Below are 25,403 nucleotides of genomic sequence, written 5' to 3' on the forward strand. Positions count from 1 at the left end.
AACTCGATAAGTTTATGGAGGAGATGGTATGATGGGATAACATGGTTTTGGTAATTAAATATTCATGGTAAATAGGCCCAATGGCCTGTGATGGGTTTTTAGATGGGGTAAGATCCAAGTTACCCGGGAAAGAATTTTCTGTAGTATCTGGCTGATGAATCTTGCCCATATGCTCAGGGTTTAGCTGATCGCCATATTTGGGGTCGGGAAGGAATTTTCCTCCAGGGCAGATTGGAAGGCCCTGGAGGTTTTTCGCCTTCCTCTGTAGCATGGGGCACGGGTCACTTGCTGGAGGATTCTCTGCTCCTTGAGGTCTTCAAACTACAATTTGAGGACTTCAATAGCACAGATATAGATGTGAGGTCTTTTTTAGGAGTGGTGGGTGAAATTCTGTGGCCTGCATTGTGCAGGAGGTCAGACTAGATGATCATAATGGTCCCTTCTGGCCTAAATATCTATGAATCTATGAATCTATGAAGTGGTCTTTTCTATGTTTACTTGGAGTCCTAACCATCATGGCTGGGATACGGTTGCTATCTGCAGTTCTTGAGGACTTCCCTGTGAGCAGCCAGTCATCAAGGCATGGTAATACTGACATATCTTGATGATGCAGGTGAGTTTCCATGAATGATGATGCCTTTGTAAACACTCTTAGCACCGTCAAAAGGCTGAAAGGGAGCATTCTGTACTGGTAGTGATCTAGGCCTATGGTGAATCATAGGAACCTCCTGAGTGCGGGTGGATATCTGCGTAGAAAAAAAGTGACCTTCAAATCAAGAACTGTAAACCAATCACCTTTGTATAATCCCCCGAATAAACAGGCCAGCGTGATCATTCTGAACCTCAGGCAGTGGATGAAGATGTTCAGTTGACTAAGATCCAGTATAAGTCTCCAGCCCCTTTCTTGGGGATGAGGAAATGTCTTGAGTAAAAGCCTTTCCCCCTGTGTTGCGGAAGCTTCCAGAGGGAGCAAGGCTTCTAATTCCTGTCTGAGCATCTTCTCATTAACAGGATCCCTGAAGAGGGACAGGGGTAGAGTTTTTTGAAGAGGGATAGACAGGAATTATTTTGTGTTACTGGCAGTGATTATCTCCAGCACCCATCTGTCTGATCCTATATGGCGGAGGAAGAGTGAATTAAGTGGCCAACAAATGGGGGTGAAGGAATCTAGTCTGAGTGGATTTGGTAGGAGCACTGATTTTCTGCTCTCAAAGGCCACATCAAAAGGCCATCTTGCAGGGAGACTGGGGATGACAAGAGAATGAAGGGAGAACATTTTGCTTACTGAACTGCATTCTTTGGTATTTCCTAGGAGTTCTGTAAGCCCTCTGGTAGCAAAATGGTTGGGGAGCTAGTCATTGTCTGTAAGTGCTGAGATAAAGATATCCAGAGAGCAAAGAAGTGTTCTTGAGTGCTTGACGGTGTGTAATGATTCATATTTGCTCATTAAGTTTATTTCCCTCAGAAGTCAGATCCTCCGTGGTGGATTGAATTTCTTTGGGAAATCCAGAGAATTGGAGCAACGAGGTCTGCTTCATAACCATGGATGCTTCCATCGAGCAGGAAGCTGTATTTGATGCGTCCACTGATGGAAACCTGGAAGGCAGAGCCGGCTATCAATTTACCTTCTTTGATGATTGCTTGGAATTGACGTCTGTGTTCTTGCAGCCCTTTGTTGGTGAATTCCAGAAAACATATCTTAATATCATCTGTGACCATCAAAGCCTTGTAGTTTGCTAAGCAGAACTGTAAACTTGCCAAAGTTAAGCTCTTTTCCCCAAAGAGGTCTAGACATTGGCCTCTTTATCTGTGGGTTTAGATCTAGGTTAGTGCTGCTTGTTTCTTTCAGTGACAATGTGCATGTAAGAGTTTGGAGCAAGGAGGGAGAATATGTATTCCACCCCTTTTAGCTGGTACAAAGTATTTTTTCTTTGCTCTTTTCAGAGTGAGCGCACAGGTGGCTGGAGTGTGAGAAACCATGATGACCTATTCTAAGATGACCTCACTGATTTGCAAGTGCCACTGTACGAAAGACCCGCACTCTGCAAGATATTCAGTAGCTTAGGAGGGGTTGGCTGTGCTTCCTTGAGGGGGATCTAGAGCATATTCATGATTCTCCTCAGGAGGTTCTGGAATTGTCTATAGTAGTTAGGCAGTGATGGTGAGGCTGGCATGAGTGCCTCATCTGGTGAGGATGATGATAACCCTGCAGGGGCAAGTGGGTCCAGCTGATCAAATGGTTCCTGTTCAAGAGCATTTCTGAGTTGAAGTTTCTCCCCCCGCCTAATCATCATCAGGATTTGGAACATCTCATATCTGGATCCCAAGGCCCCTGGGAAGGTGTGAGACACTGTACCTCAGAATGGCACTCTGCAACCCCTATATTCATTATTCATATACGGTTGTAATATTTCATACAAAGCCTGCCATGTAAGCTATCCTATGAAAGGTCATGATCTGCTGAAGCCCATTCTTCTGTCCAAATATGTATAGCATTAGTGTGTATAGAGCTATGAGATTATGCTTTATGGTTATTAGTAAAATGCTGTACATTTGCTAGTAGCATGCCAAGGATCCCTGCCCAGATAGGTGTTGACTGTCCATTAATCATCTGAGAGACTCAAGTAGGCAAGCCCCACATAATGGGAACTGATCCATCACTGAGACTCAGGGGCTGCTTGTTCACTGTAACTCAGCAAAGCCCACCAGGACATGCCTGGGCTAGTGTCTGCCAGGCACATGGGCCAAGGGTATAAAATAAGAAACAGTGCAGCATAAGGGGGACTTTCTCCTCTACCACCTATGCTGGAAACAATCACAATGCCAAGATGATGACGATCAGCTGAGGAGACTGGTCCAGACTTCAGGAGGGAAGTCTGTGCATTAAGGACTATAATATCTAGCGGGTGAGACTATTACTTGATTCAAATTTTGTTTAGTTTCTAGAATACAGATTAGGTGCTTATTATTTTCTTTGGTGAGCATCTTGATCCTTTTATGCCTACCACTTACAATCAATTTTTCTGTAGTTAATAAACTGGTTTTATATTTTGCCTAAAACAGTGTGCTTTGCTTGAAATGCTTGGGAAACAAGGCAGTGGGTCTGATCCCATAGGTGTGCTCCGAGCTTGCAGACAGGCTCGGGCTCCCAACAAAAACCATCCAGTAAAGAGCAGGTTGGGAATTTTTGTACGTGTTCCAACAGTCCAGTGGCTGGGACACTCACCTTAGACACGGGGAGTCAGGTTGAAATTCCTGCCCAGCCTTATTTTAAAGCAGGGACTGGAAATCATATCCACAACCCAGTGCCCCAACTACTGGACTATCTCAGACAGGTTGGGCTGGATCTTTTGCAAATCTCCCCTGCTGAAGCTGCTCTACTTTGTATAAAATAGTTAAATACTAATTGGGCACTAAGGAGGAGTAACTTCATAGTTGAGTGGCTAGTACACTCTCTTGGGAGACCCAGCTTCCAGTCTACACTCGAGTGAACACAAGTATTTTATACAAAGCAGGAGAGATCAGAGAAGAGTAGGGTTGGAAGAGACCTCAGGAGATCTAGTCCAATCCCCTGCTCAAAGCAGGACCAACTAAATCATCCCAGCCAGGGCTTTGTCAAGCCAGCCCTTAAAAATCTCTAAGGATGGAGATTCTACCACCTCCCTAGGTGACCAGTGTTTCACCACCCTCCTAGTGAAATAGTTTTTCCTAATATCCAACCTAGACCTCCTCCACTGCAACTTGAGATCATTGCTCCTTGTTCCATCATCTGCCGCCCCTGAGAACAGCCTAGCTCCATCTAGATGGAGAGAAACCCTCCACTCAGAGGACTAGATGACAAGAGGGAAAATGACCAGTACCTGGACAAGTTATTGCCAAACAGTTCCCAGTAGTTACATAATAAAGTGAAGCCTAGCATCTTGTGCGTCTTCCTGCAGTGCCTGGAACAAAGGATAAATGGAATGACTCAGGTAACCACAGGCTGATTAGCTTGACATGGATATCAGATAAAACCATGGCAAGGTTAACACAGACACAATCAGTAAAGAATTAAAGGATGGTAGCATACTTGATACCACTTGCCATCATTTAATGGAAAATAGGTCTTCTGAAACTCATGTCAGTTTTTTTGCTTATGAGTTTGGTTGCCAAAGTGCATTAACATAAGAGACTTCTGTAAGACATTTGACTTTGCACTATACAAAGTCAATACATAAGTGGTCTAGCTGATGAATATTCTCTTTTGATGATTTGCATTCTATCTCATGAGGATGCTTTTAGTGGGGTCTCCACAGTGATCTGTTCTTGGCCCAATGGTATTGAATATCTCTATCCATGATCTGGAAGAAAATATAAAAGCATTGCTGATAAAGTTGGGGAGTGGAAAATCATCATAAGGTCAGGGCTGTTCTGCAGAGTGATCTGGATCACATGGTAAGCTGGGGCTTACTTGGAGAACATGTGATTGTAATACAATTAAATGTAAGGTCATACTTCTAGGAAGGGAGGCTCTATTTTGGATGTCAGGAACTCAGAGAAGACTTAGGGAGGACATAGTTGACAAACAGGTGAACATTAACGCAGTGTGATGTGATGTGATGGCTAAGAAAGCAAATGCAATCCGTGCATGTATAAATAGAGAAACATCAAGCAGAAGTAGGAGGGTGTTATCAACACTGATGCCATTACTACAATACTGTATCCAGTTGTGTCCACACTTTAAAAAGGATGTTAACAAATTGGAAAGTATTCAGAAAAGAGATAAGAATGACTTCCTTACAGAACCTAATTTACAGGAAGAGATTAAAAAAGCGCAATCTATTGGATTTACTTAAAAAAAGGTTCAGACTTGGTATCAGTCTATAGTTACACAATGTGAAGATTTCTGATACTAGACTCTGAAGATATTCCTAGCCTGAATTTGTCTAAGATGGATTTTTTAAATCAAGGTTGGATGTCTTTCTAAAAGAAATGATTTAGCTCTCCCTGAAGTTATGGCCTTGATGCAAGAACCACTTATTGAAAGTCTTTTGGTCTTAAAATCTAGTAACCTGATGGATGGCCTTTGAGTGTATTCATTTTAAATTAGCCAAAAATTGTGTTAAAATACTCAGACTGTGGGTTATTTGCAAATTGTTCACGCCAACTAGACATCCTTAATTTGCACAAGGAGAGCAATGACTGGAACATGTTAGGATGAATAATCATTTGTGCTAAAATTAGTGAGACATTTGAGATTCATTAACATTTTAAAATGCTCAGCAGCCATCCAAATAGTCAGACAGCCTTACTCCAGGAATATTTGAGATCACTTTCACTATTCAACTAGTTGTAATACTACAGAGCATGGACAGAATATTCTCTTTTTGATAGCGATTGATAACTCCCTTTAATGCTAAGGGCCATATTCCTCTATGTACTGAGAAGCAGAAGAGGGAAAGTACAAGGCTTGTGTATCACTTAAGCCCTCCTCTGTGTGAGGAGGAAGGAAGTGACTTTTTCTAAAAGGAGGCAAGGATGACTACATGACTCACAAATGGAAAACTCATGAGTTGGTCATGCCATCTCTAACTCACCAAAGAAAGGCATATTCCAGAAGAATAAATGCATTTTTCCTTTTATAGCAGACTTTGTTCAGTATTTTTTTTTTATTAAAAGAGCACAAGATCAAGGGGTTTTTTTGTTTTATATTTATTAAAAGGTTCTGACTGATTTATAATCTCTTTGAAGACAACTGTTCTCCTATTAAACTCTTTCCTCATATGCACATATCTCTTACTTTAAAATAACTGCTTGTCACTTTGTACATACTCAAAAAAACCTGATTTTTTTCCCCTCAGAGGAAATGTTTACACATTTTTCATTCCGAATATGGAGCCCTATAAAACAAAGTGAATACAAAAGTGTTAAGTCAAATATTGGGCCTATCAAACTCAGGTTTCCTGGTATCAGACTATCTGGTTAGCAAGTGGTGTCTAATCCAACACAACTGTTAATTGTTGCTGACTATTTAAAATGTTGATAAGCTGCCAGTTACCATTCTCTGTGTCATTCTGATACAGAACTACAGTTCAAATGTATGTTTTTATATACAGCACCAAATTGTCTCCATGTGCTTGTGTCTAACACTTTGGAAATTCCAAAGTCCACAGTGGTGAAATCACAAAGCTTTTGCCATAGACAAAGAACTGTTTGTAGTGAAAGAACATACATATCAGCTACATTCATATGATTATTTTATTACCATATATTATGTTTTACAAACATTGCTGAAGGTTAGTAAGAACACTACAAAAAACATACCCTAAGCCAAGAAACGTACTGCGTGGCATGTGCAGGCATAGCAAATCAGAAATAAGAACTTAAAGCAAAACAAGCCAAGAAAACTGGTACAAAAATGGGTAATAATACTGATTAACAATGGGTTATATCTTATATCATAACAGAACTGGAGGGCTAATGAAGACATTCAAAATTTCCTGTGCACTTTTGAAGTAATTTGGTGTAGATTAATAGTTCACTAATACACAGTCAATCATGGGTTTGTTGTAGGCACAGCTACAGAAAAAAACTGATATTATGTATAACACAAAACTAATGTTTATAATAAGGTAGTACACTAGTACTGCTGCTTCCTTGGCACTTAGTGATAGAACAAGAAGGTTTTGGTTTAGCTAGACTGATCAGATACATTTTTATTTATACTGATGTAAAAATGTACATTATCCCTTTGAATCTTTCAGTTTTACAGAATTTATATAACAGATTGTCAAATTCACTCTCTTAAAAAGTGATACACTAACTAGAAATGCAAGAAATTGGTTAAAACTTACCTTAAATTAAAAATTTAAATGTTAAAATGTGAATCCAGATGCTATTAAAATCAAAACTTTTTGTTTTCAGCATGAGATATCACAAAGTTTGAAACTTTTAAAATTTTAATTTCATGTCCCAAGCCAATTTCTTTTTAGGGCTTTCCTGAATAATGAAGAGTATTAATACAAGTTATTTCCTTGACATCCGTTTCTCCCTTGGTAACTTTATTTAAAGGAACTGGTAGAGTCATGCATCTGAAATTCTACAACTGAATTTGATATTCTGTCTAGCAGATCATATTACACTACAGAAGGAAATGAGTTTTACTTTTGGAGAGTGTGTTTCAAAGAAGAAATCAAAGAAATGGGATGAAAATCTAATGCACAGTATTTAGCTTTGTAGTTATTTCAGTGCAGATTGCACAAATGGTGGAATGAAAGCTCCCGCATCATATTTTCAACAATTTTGCAAAATATTCTCTCTCCTCAAGTTAAAAAACTCCAATAGTCCTTGTATTAAACCATATGAACACCAACCAGGAGGAAGGTGGTTTATTTTTGTTTCCTTTTTAACAAACTGCCTACACTGTAATTTATATTTATACATAACGAATGTAAACATTTCATCTTTATATATATGATGTAACACTTTAAAATTAACTGTTTTAAAATATTTTACAAAGACATTACATATGAACAATACAGCACACAAGAGTATGCAATAATTTGAACATATACATGTTTCTGTATTTTTCCATTATGCTACTGTTTTGCACCAAACATTGGTGTCTACAATTCTAGCAATTCTCTCAAATAAAAAACCCAAAGCAATATTTTTAGCTTTTCTGAAAACAAAAAATACAAACATCTTTTTCATTACTAGGATAATCTCTAATTTGAACTAATTTTTTTTTTCAATTTTATATTTTGCACATAGCTCTTTTCAAGTGGGTTCACAAATGAAAAAATGATCACTTTCTTTAGAGTGCAATTTATCAGGGATAACATTTAATAATAGCAGACCCTCCCTTCCCCCCTGCAATGTCAAAAACTGCAGTCAATCGAACTTTGACTATCAGTGAAGACATTTTTTTTACAAAAGTAAACCTCAATACTATTTACTATTGAGACAGCTCTTCCCCCATAATTTAAAAGTTAATCCTTTTTGATAACCATTCTAGTGAAAGTATTTGCATAGAGCAGCCTTGTACTTTTATTTCCAAAGAACATTACAAGTGTTTTAACACAAGATAAGGCACATGTTTTTCAGCCTTGAAAATCTGAAACTAATCTTGAGGAATCCTCCCCCATGCAAAATCTCTGTTTTTACCCTGTTTTACCTTAAGAAAGCAGATGTGTAGTACAGAACAACAAAACCCTTTACTTGAACTAAATGTAAAACATTTACATCTCCAGATAAGTGTTACAACTCTGCAGACTCAGAACTGAGTCTAATTCGAAACAGCAATTGCTAAAAACTTTATAGAAAAAAGAAAGCCAATAGCACTGTATATGTTACTTAAAAGTTCACACAATGTCGATGACTAATTTATGGTGAATGTTTTCCACAACAAGCTTCCTTTCAGAAATAAGGTAGCTAAGTTGTGAGGCACTTAAGATTGTCAGTAAAGGAGGAATGCAATGGATTTGTTTATATAAAACCTCAAATTGCATATCAAATCCTTGTTTTAATCCATCTATTAAAGTGCTAGAACTGGAAATTAAAACAAAAGGAGCTAAAATAACAAGCAATTAATCAAAGGAAAAAGCTTAGTATGCAGTAAAAAATAAGTGCTTCTGATGCTCAAATTTAGATCATTCTTTTTAAATTTCAATTTTTAAAAAATAAAATCTGGCAATAATTCAAGCGTGAAAACATTTTCCTTTGTGCCATTACTAGGTAGGTCGTCAAAGTGCCCATTTATTTTCTAAATAATAAAACCATTTACCTTATCTTATGTTCTACAACGCGATGTATGTAGTACATAATCCATATTGCAGCAACATCACATTTTCAATCTGACTGACAACAGCGCATGCACACTTTTAGTCAAAGTATAGTTCCTATTTCTACCCCAAAAGTCAGGTTTTGGATTACATGTCCAATTGGTATATAGTGCAACCAGCCTCAACTACTCAAAATGTATTCGGGGCTTTTAAGCCCAGTGTCCATAGCCTTATCAAGCTCTCCTTCACAGGCCAAAGTGACAGCCATCAAAAACCACAAATGGGATATTGGCTCTGAATTACATAAATCCATTGGATGCCAAATCTGAGAAAGGTCTGGATTCTGTTGGATGATGAAGCGGCTGAAGGTGTGTAGCAGTCTGTGTGTTATTGATGACATCTAACTGAGAGGGATATGCTTCATGTAAGTTTATTTCACCGAAACCATTTTGGAACTGGAAAAAAAAAATTACAAGGATTATGGACTGCTTTCTTTAAAAAACTTCAAAAGCATTTAGTGAAATGCACAAGGAAGATTAGAGATTCCTAATCCTAAAATAAAAAGGGACTCTTTCTGCATTCTCTGCCTAAGCTTCTGGTGGTGTTTACCCCCCCTCCCCCCAAACCCCACTACAATCCTGAAAGAAATGCTTCTTCTATAGGGGCAGAAACTAGTCATAATCAGCTAACCTAGCTCCAGGTCCACAAAGTGACTCAGGTGCCTAAACCCAAGATTTAGGCACCACTGCAATCCACAAAACCCACGATAAGTGGCTATCGAACCATGTAAGTGTCTAAACTTACTTGAGGACTATATTTTTTCTGTAAAAGTCCCCTAGGTGCCTAAGTTTCTGTACGTGACTGGATGCCTATCTCAGACCTAAGACAGGACTAGATCTTAGTTCTTTGAAAGCGGACTAGTCCTAACTGGCACATTAACTTTTCATTAATGTGCATCAGCATGGTACCCACCACAGCTAGAGCACAGTAGGCTAGTGCAGAGTAGATTCATACCTTACCGCAAACTAAATACGCTTGTAGACAAGCCCTTTGCATTATGGCTGGGGCCAATAGAGAGATACAACATGTTGGGATGGGTAAAGAGGGAAGTACAGACACAGTAAAACAGTCATGTTTAACATAAGCAGAAGTCACAGCACAGAAGGCAAACTCATGGTCCTGTCAACAAGTCTTAAGTCTATAAGCTACAGGCAGGGATTGTCTTTACTACAGGTGTGTACAACCTCAAGCACAGATGGATCTTGACCCTTAATTGAGGCCTCTAGGCACTGCTGCAATACAAATAGTAAATTAACCATCACCACACTGGTTATGTCTGATATCTAAAGGGAATGGTCTAGCTATTTCTTTTTGTTGAACTCAGTAAAATATTTCAATCATACCTTTCAATAAAAGTTTTTATGCGATACCCAATAAAGGATTAAAAGCTTAATACTGTATACAGAAAAATCCTATACTGTGTCTGATAGCAACTATGTGTCACCTTATGAATTGGACATGTGAATCCATGAGAGCTATCTATGGAAAAGAAAAGAACTCGGTCCCCCAATAATACATTTTTCATATTTCCATACATCTCAAAGATTACCCTACTCAGGGGCAAGAACTGCTTTTGCTTAGGACAGAGTTTGTGGACTTATGTTTTCCCCCCACCTCTCTTGTTCTTCCCCCCAAATTAAGATTACACAAAGATCACAGGCAATATTTTAGGATTATGAAAACTTTTCTGGCATCTAAAATTAAAAAGGAGTTGGCTGTTCCAGGAATTCTGAAACTGGTTCTGAAGAATTAATTATCAAACTTCTGAAGTAGTAAAATAAGCTTAGTGGTTTTTGAATGTAAAGCATTCTTAATGGCACAAGACTCAAGTATTTCATTTTATAAATAATAGATATTTAAGATGTTAAAAGTTTATTTTCCCCTATATCCTCAAGACTGTTTGGGGGACTTTTTTTAGAAAAATATTAAAAGGGGTTCCTATATATAAATATATTTTGGTTCTGCACTGCAAATCTGCGGTCATTTTTTAAAATAAAAAATTTTCAGTATGCCTTGAAACTTGTTCAGTTCTAACTTTTTGTTAATAGTAAATACTAACACTGCACATGTTGCATAATAAAATCATAATAAATCCTGATTTCTGTGGTCAGTTGCAAACAGAACACACTGGACTAGTGAGAGAAATGGAAAGTTAAACAAAGATCATGGGCACAATCCTACTTTCGTTGAAGTTAATGGGAGTTTTGTCACGGACATCAATGACAGAAAGAGCAGACACCTAGGTCTTGAAAGTTTCTCAAAATCAGATTTTTAGTGTGATTTTTTCCCCTCACCTCAACACTACCAATTTCCTTGTCAAGAATGTTACAATTTCAAAATCAATCTAAGGTCCTATTTTTGAGTGTGTGGTGGTGGTCAGCTTTTATGGTTCTTCCGTGAGTGCGTATTCAGTTCACTTATAAATTGGAACGTACCCCACTTAATGCAGTTGGGTTTTTTGAATGACTGACGATGATCATCACCATATCTAACAAAATCAAGTGAGAGTGCTGAATGTTTTTTATTAGTCTTGACATACTGCATTTCAACAATTCTCTTCAAAAGCATTCCCCCTCACCCCCTGGATTATTTTAATCATTTATATGCAAAAAAATCATTATATGCACAAATATTCCATATATTAGTGGAAAATAAAGCAAACTACTTTAAAAATTACATGAACTCTTTACAAACTAGCCTTGATTTAACAGGGCATGAGGTGCACCCAAATTAGTTAAGGCCTGGCTTAAAATAGCACATACTTGATACTACAAGCCATGCAAGTGTACACAGCTCTTTTTACTCGAGTTTCTAATGACTACCGGCAGTAGCTATGGATTTAGCTGATTTTCTGACTGTGACAAATCCTTCTGAGACAGACGCATCATTTCTCTTTAGAAATATTCACAGAATCTTAAGTCAGAGATGGAAAATATCTACTAAGTCACTAGGACAGGATTATTTCAATGTTCTTTACTAAATCCATTTTGTGGTGAGATCACTTAGTAATATGTGCATTGTCTGGCAGACTTTGCTGAGCATATAGTAGTAATTAGTAAGGGGGAGTAGTCCCTGTTTACTAAAAGGACACTGGTCTTACAACCATTGGAAGAACTTTCCAAAGGTTGTGGTAGCTTCTTAATCACTAGAAACTTTAAAATCAAGTTTGAAGATTTTTCTAAAAGACATGCTCTAATTTAACCAGGAATTAATTCAGAGAACTCCTATGGCCTGTGTTATGCAGGAGGTCAGACTAGATATGCTCAGGGTATGTCTACACTGTGATAAAAACACCCATGGCACTGAGTCTCAGACCCCAGGTTAGCTGACTCATGTTCATGAGGCTCAGGGGGCAGGGGCTACAAAATTGCAATGTAAACATTTGGGCTCAGGCTGGGACCCAAGCTCTGAGACACTCCCCACTGCAATTTTATAGCCCTGCAAGCTTGAGTCAGCTGCCCTGGGCCAAACATAGCTGTGCCATGCATCTGCATGGCTTTTATTGCAGTGTAGACATAGACACAGCAGTCCCTTCTGGACCTTAACTACAAATCTTGTCATATAGAAACTAACTAGGGATAGAAGGATCATAAAAAGGGTAACTGACACAAAATGCTTGTCCATACACTTTTTCCCACCTGTTTTATTACTGTAACCATTAATAACTTCTCCCTATCTACAGTAACCATGTCTCAAATTCATTTTATTTACAGTCATGGTTTTGGAACGGAACTTATTTCATGTCATTACGACTACAAGTATACACCCATTTCTCTCTCACACACACTTGTTTGGAATCATTCACTCTTCTGACAGCCACAGTAAATACAGACATGATATAAATATATTTTAACATAAGACTGTCCTGGTTGCTCGTCTCCCTTTGATGCATTAACATTACTACAAAAAGGTGAAAGCAGAACACAGTATTCTAGCGGTTTAACCATTTTCATGGACTAACAACTAGATTTAATTTTAACTATTTATAATATCCTATTAAGTATGACAGTACATTTTGTTAGTACTGTGACAATCCACTAGAGTACTCTGGCATGATATCTTTGCTGAGAAGCGGGAAGAGAAAAAATTTCAAAATGAAGTTACAAAAATGGGAAATAATTAGAATGGCTATGAGTATTATAGTGAGAAATTAACAACCTACAAGTTAAAAAAGAAAATTTAAATTGGTTATTAAAAATAGGCATCAACATAACAATGCTCAAGAGTATGTGTGTAAATGACAATCCTGTACTATTGGAAGGAGATTAACTTGGATGATGCAGGAGATGCTTTCCAACACTATTATCTAGGACTATGAAGGATTAATAGCACCGACTAGAGTGAGACACAGTGCAGCCAAGTGTTGTGTAAGTTTCCTTACTGAACTTTGCCAAAGTATCTTCATGCTATTCCAGTCTTGGGTCTCTCAAGCAAAAGCTATTAACCTTGCAGAAGCATGCTACATTTTAAAGGAAGTTTTATAATTCTATAATTATATTTTATTTAATTAATGAAAGAATTAAGAAACGTAACAAGTCTTCATTTTCCTTCTGATATGATGTAATATAGACTGTACATTTTCTGATTGTATTCTTCTTCCTTGCTCTGTGTATGTTACATGCCAGTTAATGCTTTAATTCTGCAAATACCTACACGCATGTGCACAAGCATTTGTAGGATCATGGCCTTAGAATGTACACTCTTTGGAAAAAGAATCATGCCTTTGTATTTTTGCTGCTATTACAGTCAAATAATTGTATTGAAATTGGAAGGTTTTTTTCCAAAGCTGCTAATGTACTCAATTCTACCCAGGAAGAATTTTGCTGAAGATGTCCTCTGAAGAATGGCTACACTATTTTAATGTGTTACATTATTTTGTTTTGCACTCTCCTTGGCAAAATATGGATATGGCTACCATTTTCAATGTTCAGATAATTCTTCCTTTCTGTTGCAGATAAACAAAACAAAAAAGGTAGAGAAGACCTGGGTTTTTAAATCAGTAACTTGAGGAACAGGAAATAATTGTTTTGACCTTTTTCTGCTGCCGTATCATTCCTCTTTCACTGAGGTGCAATATAGCTAGCGACGTTGCACATTCAAAACAATTAGCACATAACTCCTAGTTTAAATCAGTATTCAGTCTGGTTTTGCTTGAATGTGCCCTAAAGAGCAAACTTTTCTGTAGCATTAAGGTATGCTTCTGAATAACCTTTTAACCCTTTTAACAGTTTTCTCTTTTGGAAGTTTTTTAAACTAAAAATTGTATACTCCTAAAGAAAGGAAAATTGTGTTTTTATAGACAGGTGTATCTTAAAATAATTTATGTTCATGCTCTGCTTTGAACTTCCTGCACTAAGATAATTAGTCCCACCAATCAAGGCCTAACCAATATTTAATTTTTATTTTTGTGTGTATGCCCTATTTATGTAGCTTGTGCTAATTTTTCTCATATTCTTAACATTGCTCTAAATGCTGCAAAAGAAATACTTTAAATTTTTACAAAAGTACATGTATAACATATTTATAAGTCTTAGTTCTTAAAAATGTTGTGGTATTTCATGAGTAAAATATGTATAGGCCAGTTTCTCAACTTAATGGTGTACCACATGTTGCCCCACAGTTTGAAACCACTCTCACAATACCTCCACATATGTAGGACAGGGATTCATATGATTCCATGCAAGTTATGTAAAATCAAAATTTGTATGTTAATGTGATCTTTAAAATATATTAAATTAAGCAGTGAGATTCTGTTGATTTAAAGAGAAGATTTGTATTTTAAGAATCCAAACAATGAAAGTTTACCTTTCTTATTGTAAAGTAATGAATTGACAATTAAATGTGCCAGACAATTGTACAGTCAGCAATCTATTTACCTACAAAATAGATACACACATACTCCAAGCTTCTGCCACACTTCTCAGCCTTGGCCTGGAAGAACTAATTTTAGGTTTGAGAGGAAGCATATTTTGTAAGTATAAGTTTGACAGATACCAATTGTAGAGGTTCCTGTGATATGGACACATCCCCTGGGACCTGGACTGAGCATGGCTCATGTCAGGCTAATGAACAGAAGTTCCAGTACCTCTCATTCATTACTACAACTGCATCAGTTTCAGATCCAATGACTTAGTTGACAATAAGGTCTGTATCCCATAAACCATCTAGTTTCCTGCTAAAAACTATTAGAACATGGAAGAAAATTTAACAATGCCCTTTATCATACCTTATTTAACAATAGTTGACCCTCCATCATAGAATTATATTGCATTTGATCCATAGGGTTGGGTTGAGTTTCTGGAACACACTGGTACATAGACACAGCACCTGCATAGCATGTTTGAGGAGTTACCATAACTGGCTGAGAGTTTATTCCACACTCTTGATTCTCGGGGACTTGTTGTGAACAACTGAGAAAATCCTCCATGCTTGAAGAACCAGGATAGATTGATCTGTCAAAATGTCCAATGGGGAAATCTATTTGGGTAAAACTAGAGAGCTGTGCTACAGGGGTTGTGGGCTGTTTATAAGGCATAAACTCCTGCCTACATTCATGAGGTGGAGGGTTGACTTCTGATTTGTAAGCGAACTCTTGAGTAGTACCATGCATGTCAGAAAAAACATATTGCACTGGCTGCTGCTGTGAACAGCTAAAAGGCACACTACTACCAGAGTTCCAATTTGTGAACATCCCATTGACTTGCATATACTTCATCTTCTGACATAACTGCTGCTGCTGCTCAACCACTTGTTTTTGGTGCTGATTAAGTTGCTGCTTATCCAAATGTTGCTGTACCAAACAGACAGAGTTCTGAACCGTTGTCTGTTGCTGATGGCAACCTGAATACAAGAAGTCAGGCTTATTATTTAGAGAATCCTCAACATAGGTCAGGATTTCATCAGTTATGTTGATGTCTCCAATATCATCCACACAAGAAAATTCAGCTTTAAAAAACTCCTCATCCTGCTGAATACATTTTATATCTTCAACGTCAATACCCAGACTTCTCATGATGTTGTACAAGTCACTATTTTTATTATCTTGAAAGAGCTCTGCACTGTCCTCAGTAAGCATTAAGTTGCTTTCCTGGGGACAGTTGGTTTGTTCCTGTTTCAGGATGTTATTTCCAGTTGGTAAGAGATTATCTTGCCAGTCACTGGTAACAATGTTGCCCAATTCATCGCTGGTGTCCGTAAACAAGTTTCTCTCAAAAGAAAGTTTATCTGAAGCGGGAGGACAGAGATATACAGACTCATCTTGTCTTAACATGACACCCAGAAGTGAGTTTGGATCAACATATTCTTTATGTAGTGTAGCTTTGGCAGGAGGTCCTTTCACCTTGGTGCTTTTAGCCTTTGTCTGCAAGGGATCCATTAGGCCAGGCAAAGGGAAAGTTACCTCATACAACACAGCCTCACCAGTTGCAAACATAAAAGGCACCATCATGTTTCGCTTCCGTAAATGCTCTTCCCCTTCTTCTTCTCTGAAATTGACAAAAAAAAAATACAGTACTTTATTACAGTATTGTAGTAATTACAATAAAATAGTATAGTTTGTTTCCTCGAATTGATGCATTAAAAAAGTGAACTATTCTATTTGTAGGCACTTGAAAAGTGCCAGTCATGAAGGAATCTATTAAAACTTAACTTTAGTGGGTAAAATGAGCAACAGATCTTGGTAGAAGGAGTTTATTTACTGTAATACTTCTACATAGGTTAATCAATATAATGTGCAATTCAATAAACCTAAATGACATACTTCATATTCTACTATTCTTGCCTTGCTGGGAGTATGGATCTTTTCAGCACTGAATTCTCTCAATATTTTTCATTTCTCGTGTCAAGTAAGTGTTGGGTTTGTCTGGATGATGCTAAATAATAAGTGGAATGGAATTCAGTAGGTACTCTACTCAAGTTAATTCCTATGAGTAATATATGAGGTCTCTGCAGCTGGATTTCTTCCAAGAGAAAAAGGGAGAAAAATAGAGGTAGGGCGGATGGAACAATTTTGTGCCTTTGTTTCATTAAATTTACTTCCTGAGAGGAACACCATGGCATCTGCCATAATCAGTGCTACATACAATTTGAGATCTCAAGGGAGGGATTTACAGATGGAATTACTGCAACACTGGCAATTTTTAACTCTTTTAAAGAAAACAACAACAAAAAACCAAAGCTTTTTGCAGCAGGTAGAGAACATTCAAAAACAAAAACATAACCCCCAAATCCCTGCATCTTAATAAGATCTATGTCAGATGGTAAGTTGGTTGTTTTCAAGCTAAGCTGCCATATTGTAACAATTACTTACGTAAGAGGTCTCTGTGTTGAAATGATATAATCAGGTCTTCCGTTTTTGTAGATCAGGCGTGCATTTGCTTGAACCCAGGCCCATCCATTTTCTTTGGTAAGAAGTCTAAACACAGTCATGCCACTCTCTCCAGTTTTTATCACTAGAATTAAAAAGGTCAAATATACTGCTTAATATTTTTTCCAATTAAGAAATAAGCAAGAAAACTTGGCATGTTATAAAAATAATTCCACTTCAAAAGCAATTTAAGCCTCCAATTACCTACTAGTATAAAAGGTAAGTACTTAATAGTATGTTTCCATATTACAGAATTATGTTCTCCATAAACCCATTGACATACAATAACCGAACCCATTTGGACCCAGAAAGTAAAACAAAAACAAAATGAATATATGATCTGCCTGCCAAAAAGCTTTACCTAGGCTATGGGTAAATACAAGAACAAAAATCACAATGAATTCTAAGATATTCATATGACATTGACAAACCAGCACAGTTTAAAATGAACTAGCCAGTCCACCTGCATTTAACCTTTAAAGGCATGTCAAGAGGCACTGCAATATAATCAGGTCAATTCAGTGTGTGCTAGTATCAAAGCGATGTTAAATGGGCTAGCAGACACCAGCCCATTCAGTTATGTTGATAAGAGATCAAGGAAAATGTTGATGGAATTGTTTTTGTCTGAGTGTATCCTGTACGCAGTCAACCTTAAGATCAAAGATATGTATATACAGCATGAAATTAATGATATTACCTGCATTGTCTTCAATTATCTATCTCTGTTAAAATGAGTGGCCGGTAATTATCTTATATAAATCAATGTAACTTGATTATTTCTGTATGGATGGGAAGTAAAAGGTTAACTTCAAAGCAAGGGTCCTTCGTTTAACAATGGAGATTCACGAGCTGTCTGCATTACCTATTCTTGCTCAGCAGGCGAAAACCCATGCTGCAACAGTGACACTCACCAAGCTGTTTGCAGCTATAAGCAGCAGCACTGGGAATGATCCTGCCTTCTCTGATCTGCTGAACTCTCAACTGGGGAGTTTTGAGCCATTGGACTGAGATCCCCAAAAAGCTAATTTTGGGAAAGCCCTGAGACTCTTACCGCCATTAGCAGACATTACATCTCTGCTATCAACTGGGCTCATATATTCTGATTCAATTGTAATGTATTTTATCTGCTTTTAACCTTTTTAGTAACATTTTATTAATTAATAAATCTGTAGTTAGTTTACTAAGGATTGGCTACCTGCATTGTTTTTTGGTTAGAACCTGAAGTATCCAGTAACCTGAGGTGAGTGACCAAAACCTAGTGTGTGTTAGTTTTGGTTTTAATAACCTTACACCAGAAAGTCCAGTTTCCCTGGGTGGTAAGTAGGGGCTGGAATGCCAAGGGGAGATCTGCTGAGAGTCACTCCAGACACTAACAATTCAGTACAACCCCCCCAGTATTTAATGGCACCGTGGTCCATTATCTCACCAATAGCAGGGACTGCTAAATACAACAGCACATAAATGACAAAATTCTAAACTCTGTTCTAGCACAGTGGTTCTCAAAGTAGGGCCGCTGCTTGTTCAGGGAAAGCCCCTGGCGGGCTGGGCTGGTTTGTTTACCTGCCGTGTCCGCAGGTTTGGCTGATCGCAACTCCCACTGGCCATGGTTCGCCGCTTCAGGCCAATGGGGATTGCTGGAAGCGGCATGGGCCGAGGGATGTGCTGGCCGCCCTTCTGGCGGCCCCCATTGGGCTGGAGTGGCGAACCGCGGCCAGTGGGAGCCGCAATCGGCTGAACCTGCGGACTCGGCCAGTAAACAAACCAGCCCAGCCCGCTGGGGGCTTTCCCTGAACAAGTGGCGGCCCTAGTTTGAGAACCACTGTTCTAGCAGAAAGGCAACTGCAAATACAAAAACACAAAATAAAATGATCACCACCACCACACACAGGGCATTTGCTTTGAGTCAAGGATGGAAAATGTTTAGTTGTTTTAGATCTCTAATATGATGAAAATATTATAACAGTGAGTATTTCGAATAGCAATTGTAGCTTTCAGATGCTATCTCAAAAAGTCTATCTGCCACTGCTTCATCTTGCAGTCCAACTTTGTCACTTTTATAGTACTTACAGTGATGAAATAATTGCATTCCTAGACACAATAAATAATTTCATTCCTAGACACAAACTGAACTGAAAATAAAAAAGTAAAAGTTTGTAAGAGTCCCTAATAGAAAAAATCTATTTTGTAAGGAGGCATTTAATATACTTCGCACCAGAGTGGGGAAAACCAATGGGAAAAAATTATTCCATCTCTTCCCTGAACCTTCTCCCATTTTAAAAATTTTAAAAAACCTCCCATCTTTTGAGGTTCTGAAATGTTTGAGATAAATTTCCCTTCGGTGCCACCATTTTCAATCCTGGTCTCAGCCAGAAATTGGAAGTAATGAAGCTACCTTTGTAATATTTACATTCATTGCATGATCGGATTTGGGTGGGGGTGATTGAGTGTGCCACCAAATTGTTCTTTAAGGCTCCCAAACCTGCAAGCTGATCTGCATGGGCAGATCTGACAGATTATTAATGGGGCTCTGAACAGACACAGGGGTCCACTTACACATGTGAGATTTCACAGGTCAGGGAGGACTGTGTGCCTACTGGTCACCCCTTTGGTATATAGAGTGGGGGATAGCTAAACAGTTTGCTTTACAAATGATCAATGGAGAGCAGAGTCTAGGTGATTTACTACAGATGTGTTAAGGGGATAGCAGGAAATTATTAAATATTACCTCCAAAGAAGAGTAAAAGAGACAGTGCCTGTAGATCATAGAAAGTTTTCCTGTAAGAGGCTAAATTGAGAACTATCTTAAAATCCATCTCCCTAGGAGAAGTTGTTGAAATAGCAGCAGTTGGACTGTGGAGAACAAGAACTGTGAACAGCAGGACATGACAGGAACCAGGATATTTAACCAAAATGGGTCCAGATAGGAATATTAAATATTTCTTCTTCCAGTATAAACTCTTATATGCAGCAGAAGGACATGTATAAAGAAAAGTGTTTATTTTGTAAATGACTAGATTAATTTTGGTTGTGTTTCATAACATTTAGTATAAATGTAATCTTTGCTTTGTTTTAGCAGCCTGCCTTACACAGATGCCAAATTACACTTACTTCGGATATGATTCTCAGCACAATAAAGCATATCAGCTGCATGAAGAAACTGATATCCTGTTCCTCTCATACACAGCTCTGCTTCAGTGTATCCCAGCACAATTTTTCCTCTGTAAGACAAAAAGGAAAACAAACTGTAGCACTACTGATGTATCAACGTACAGTATGAGCACAGGAACTAATCAATCTGGGCTAAACATTTCTGCTACAGCAGAGTATGTCATCAGTATTTACAATAAAGATTTTATACAAGATTTTAATGTGATTTCTTCTTACAAAATTTAGCAAATACATCATGAGCCATAAGGCCTTTATTATTTACCTATTTACCTTCAGAATCCAGAAATGCTTCCACAAAATGAATTGGGATATTCCAAAAACAGACATTTAAAGTTAGGCTCCTAATTCTGTATTTTGTTACATATGCAAAGTGGGCTAATTTTCAGAATTACTGTGCATGCAGTGGCTCCCACTTTCTGCAAAGGGACCCCTAGTCTGCTTGGCACTTTTATGTGTGTGTGCGCGCAAATCAAGCCATGTTTTTACTGGTAGGTGCCTAAATATGGCATTACATTTCCTTGCTAGTTAGAGAAGTATTCTAGGCAATTTTCTACATCTATTCTAGTCAAAAGTGTGTCCAAGAATATGCCACTTATGTGACTGAGGAGTCTGGGGATGCTCATAGTGCAATTAGGTGGTTGCTCAGAGCAAAAGGAGGCTGGCACCGTGTGCTCTAGTTCTGCAGCACACAAGCCCACATCGTCTCTAACCTCCCACTTCTCTTAAAAAAAATGGAAGCACCTCCTTCCTCCAGTTATTAAACACCGCTTCTATCTCCTGCATTTCACGCCAGCTGCCACTCACCCGAGCTGCTGAATATGGGAGTGGTGGTGAGCGCCACTGTACTAAAGGGACCACAGAAGAGCTGTGCTGGCAGTAGCACCATGCTCCATAGCAGTCAACAGGATTCTATAAGAGCCCTTCGCGGCCACAGCAGGATCAACAGGATATTATCAGGAATGGGGGAGGAAGAATGGAAGAGGCAAGAATTTTGAAGGAGCTGGGAGTATCTCCCAGCGACTTAGACAGTGGAAAGCTCAGTGGAAGGAAAGACTAGGGAGGAAGACATCTGGGGCACAAATTGAAGATGCAAATAAAGGAAGATGCAGAAGAAGGAAAAGGGAAAGAGATGTGGATTAAAAAAAGAGAAAATAAAAAGGAAAGGAAACAACAGACAAAATAAAGAATAAATGGTTTGTGAATGAAAAAAGAAAAATGGGAGATGGAAGGTAAGACAATAGAATAAATACAAAAACAAAAACGGAAAGAGGAAGAGAGGAAGTTAGCAATCTCATGGCTAGTAAAATTTTACTTCTCTTTTATTTATTCACATATGTACTTTTCTTTATTGGGATTAGCAGTAGTTGGGGGAACATGGGAAAAACACACTCATATACTGACGAAAGGGTGGAGGATAGTCTGGCTGTACATTGTGCAGCATGGGTTCAGGGGAATCTGACCAGGGCTACCCAATCATAAATGGAAGTGAAGATTTAAAGCACTGACAACACTTGAAAATCCGACCTCAGAAAGGAAGGGAGAAGGGAAAAAAACTTAGGAGAGGCCAGAGGATTTTATCTTGTAAGAGGAATCAACTTAGTGGGCTTTTTGCCATGCTTGGGGCATGGTTGTGCTACTTTGATCTAGAAATGTAGTAGGGTTTATTTTTTTTTAAATGAAGAAAAAAGAATGGTTTGGGAACTGGTCCAAAGCACTGTGAAAAATAGTTATTTCATGTGGTTAATTTCTGTAGAATTTAGTTTCATTTATAGCTAATTTGCAACAAATCACATTTCCATAGTAGTTTACATCTATTTGAATTGAAAAGGTGTAGTGGAGGAGCAGGAGGAGGAGGAAGTGGTGAGAAAGATGCTTTGATCTGGGTGAACTTCATCTTCATCAATGGAGAGTATTCTAAATCATCCCTCCCAGGGGTTACCTTTTATCTCTAATTCATAAAAATACTTCTGAAGAACAATTTTTTGTTTTGATAATGCTCAGGAGACAGGTATCAAAGAGTTTCTGAGCGGATACCCATAGACAGTACCCCTTCTATCTACAAGTGCTTTATATCTTCCAGCAGTGGAGGAGAAAAACCTAATGATAAAATACTACTTACCACCCGAATACAAAATCACATCCAATGCTCACCTAAAGGTACCCATTTAAACACTTTAAAGGTGCAGAGATCCATTTCAGCTGCAAGTGTACAGGGAAATGTAACATGCTACGTAGATGACCGTGTACCTACTTTGCATCACAGCCTGTAGGTGTGAAGTCCAGTTTGTGCTTAGTTCTGAAAATGAAGTTTTTGGTTCGTATCTCAAGGATGGATGGAAGCTGCAGTGGGGTAGCCACTGCAAATAGAGCCAGCTGAGGAGAGACAGGAGAGCCATCCTTCCCTTTCTTGTTCTGTCCATGAAGAAACTTTAATCTCCCTTGAAAATTCATGGCCTTCAGATGAGGAAAATATATAGTGATCACAGATGACAGAGATATTTACAATTCAAACTTTATTTATTTATTTAAAAAAAAACACCTCTCTGAAAAGTGGCAGATTTTAACTTATTTTAACGTCCATTAAATTCATGCTCTGGGCCTTGCTATTAATATATATATATTTTTAAATAGAGTTATGCTGCTATACTTAGATGTCTGTCATTTAGAAATCTATTACCCCATAAACCCATCTCAAAAAGCAAATACAGAAAACCCAGTGTAAAACAGAACATCACTAGTAAAAAAAAAAAAGCTGAATTGTTTTGAACCCTATGTAAGCAGAGATGGATTCAAAGAACCTTTTATTTTATTCCTAGGCACCATTACCACCATTCTCTAGTTTTATACACTTTAGGCAACAGTGGAAGCCTTTATATAATTGTATACTCACCAAGAACCCAGATGAATTATCCAGGAGGCACCGTAATCTGCAGACGAAATTTCTTTCCATAAAGGAAGAATTCTCTGGAGGAAGCTGTTCTGGCTTATAATAGGCTGCTGGCTGTGAAAAGCCATTATCTCCTACAGGAAAAGATTATTTATAAGGGTTATTTTTAGAGCAACACCTAGTCAAGGCTATCTAAAACAAATGATCTTCCGCCCCATAAACAAAATCGCAGGTCATGACCTGAACATGAACAATGTAAATTGGAAACATCCTCAAGACCTACATTGACTGTACCACTAGAAATGGTTTAAATATCAGTTCTCTTGATAGGATCGTGTTTAACTGTTTATCATACTGTAGAATTGTGTCTAACACACCTCCTAGTTGTTCTTTAGTAGTCCTTTTTTTAGTTTATGATTCAGATTTTGAAGCAGTCTTGGAAAATTAGATTTCTCCATGGGGAGTGTCCACACTGCCTTACAGGTGGGATTTTCAATAGGGAGTTTGGCAGTCAACTCCCATTTAATTTCCTTGGGAATTAGGCACTTAACTCCACTGAGTCCTTTTGAAAATCCTACAGCATTTCCTGTTGACGCCTAGTATTGCGTTAAGAAATCACAGCTCTCTACGCATCTAACAAAATCCAACAGGAAAAGTGCCACAGATCAGCTGCTCTGTTCGTTGTGCATACTGCCACTTGTTAAATGTTTATTTTTATAGAAACAGTCTCATATTCATATATTGTGATGTCTTAATAGCATGTGCAGAACAGAAACAAGAAAAGCAGCAAGATTTGTTATGTACAGTGCTGATCATGAAATCAGTGTGTCATTTTACCCATCAGAAGCGTGTGCAACTTTAGGATGTGTAACTGAGGTGGTAAAACGATACTGTGTTAGCAATTTAGGATAACTATTTGCTGTTGAAGTGACATTCAGGCATTAATTTATATTTCAACCGTTAAGGTCCAAGAAACATAATGCACAAAACACTGCATCAGTAACCTGCAAACTGATCATATGATCTGCATGATGTTACACATTACAATTACTGTACTATGTCTGTTCAATGCTAGTTAATGAAGCACTCTCTGCAGGCAATACACCCCCCCCTCCCATTCATATGCATGTACAGGTGAAATTGAGAAAACTGCCACAGTAAGAACTACAAGATCTCTTATGCCGTATATATGCCGTAGCTTTGGAGCTGTGCAAACAGCTTGATTAAAATAAACTAATCAGGTGCGTAAAACCTACACAAAATTTGCTCTGGCATTTACTCTAATAGAAATTCAATAACTAACGGTATCAATGAAAAATTACACAAAGTCAAGTGAGGGAACTGATTTTGATGTATGAAAAAAAAGCCAAACATTAAATTCCAGATCTCAAGCAAGATCTAATTTGTTGTTTCTCATATATCAAACGTAATAAAGTAAATGGGTTGCACATTAGCTACAGTACCATTCTCTCTCACACTATTTTGGGAGTAATTTTAGACAGTCTTGAAACACTGTTCGACAATCCACATTTAACTATCCATGGTACAGCTGCACTCAAGAACGTCTGAACATTTCTTCTAACTTCCTTAGAAATAGAAAAGACCCAAACGTACACATTGGCACTTCTTTTTTGGATCCAGACATCTAAAAGGTCATGAAATCTGGACTCTAATTTCAAGGCGTTAAAAAAAACCCTTATAATTAACTATGAATGCCAAAAATGGCAATATGAACATTAACACTAACAACTCAGGTAATTCATCGAAACATTCTGTAACAGAAATCAACACAGCGTAACCTGAATAGTATGGTCTGGGGTAGTCAATTGCTGTCCTGTTATTTCTTACTTAATCTTACTCTTAGTACTAACACAGCAGGCTCCCTCCACAGCAGAACTACATCTGAAAGTTTGAACATATTTCATTATGGAAAACTCAATTTTATACGGTCTTCCTTACTGTCATACCTACTATTTCCCTCTATGAATACAAAACAAAAAGCGAAAGTAAAAACAGCAAAATGGCATACATGGAATGCTTTCAGTTTTTCCATATAAGAAGAAAATGTTATAAACCATGAAAACGTGTTAATAATCCAGATTACCACGCTATACACACAATTTACAATTTAAACGTGAAATGTTTGTACTACACTGAAAAC

General features: G+C 37.9%; 1 protein-coding gene across 1 annotated transcript in view; it reads right to left on the reverse strand.

Moving 5' to 3' along the window:
* Positions 1–6,219: 6,219 nt before the first annotated feature.
* AHR (aryl hydrocarbon receptor) overlaps positions 6,220–25,403 on the reverse strand; it is a 93,523-nt gene continuing 74,339 nt past the window's right edge. The window contains exons 6-11 of the mRNA XM_048838324.2: positions 23,246–23,376; positions 22,607–22,809; positions 20,296–20,405; positions 17,131–17,272; positions 15,049–16,306; positions 6,220–9,217 (exon numbers count right to left, since the gene is read on the reverse strand). Of these exons, the coding sequence (XP_048694281.1) occupies positions 9,062–9,217; positions 15,049–16,306; positions 17,131–17,272; positions 20,296–20,405; positions 22,607–22,809; positions 23,246–23,376 (2,000 nt within the window). The 3' untranslated portion in view covers positions 6,220–9,061. The remainder of the gene's footprint in view (positions 9,218–15,048; positions 16,307–17,130; positions 17,273–20,295; positions 20,406–22,606; positions 22,810–23,245; positions 23,377–25,403) is intronic.

This window comes from Caretta caretta, chromosome 2 (assembly GCF_965140235.1).
Source record: "Caretta caretta isolate rCarCar2 chromosome 2, rCarCar1.hap1, whole genome shotgun sequence".
In the NCBI taxonomy this organism is placed as follows: Eukaryota; Metazoa; Chordata; order Testudines; family Cheloniidae; genus Caretta; species Caretta caretta.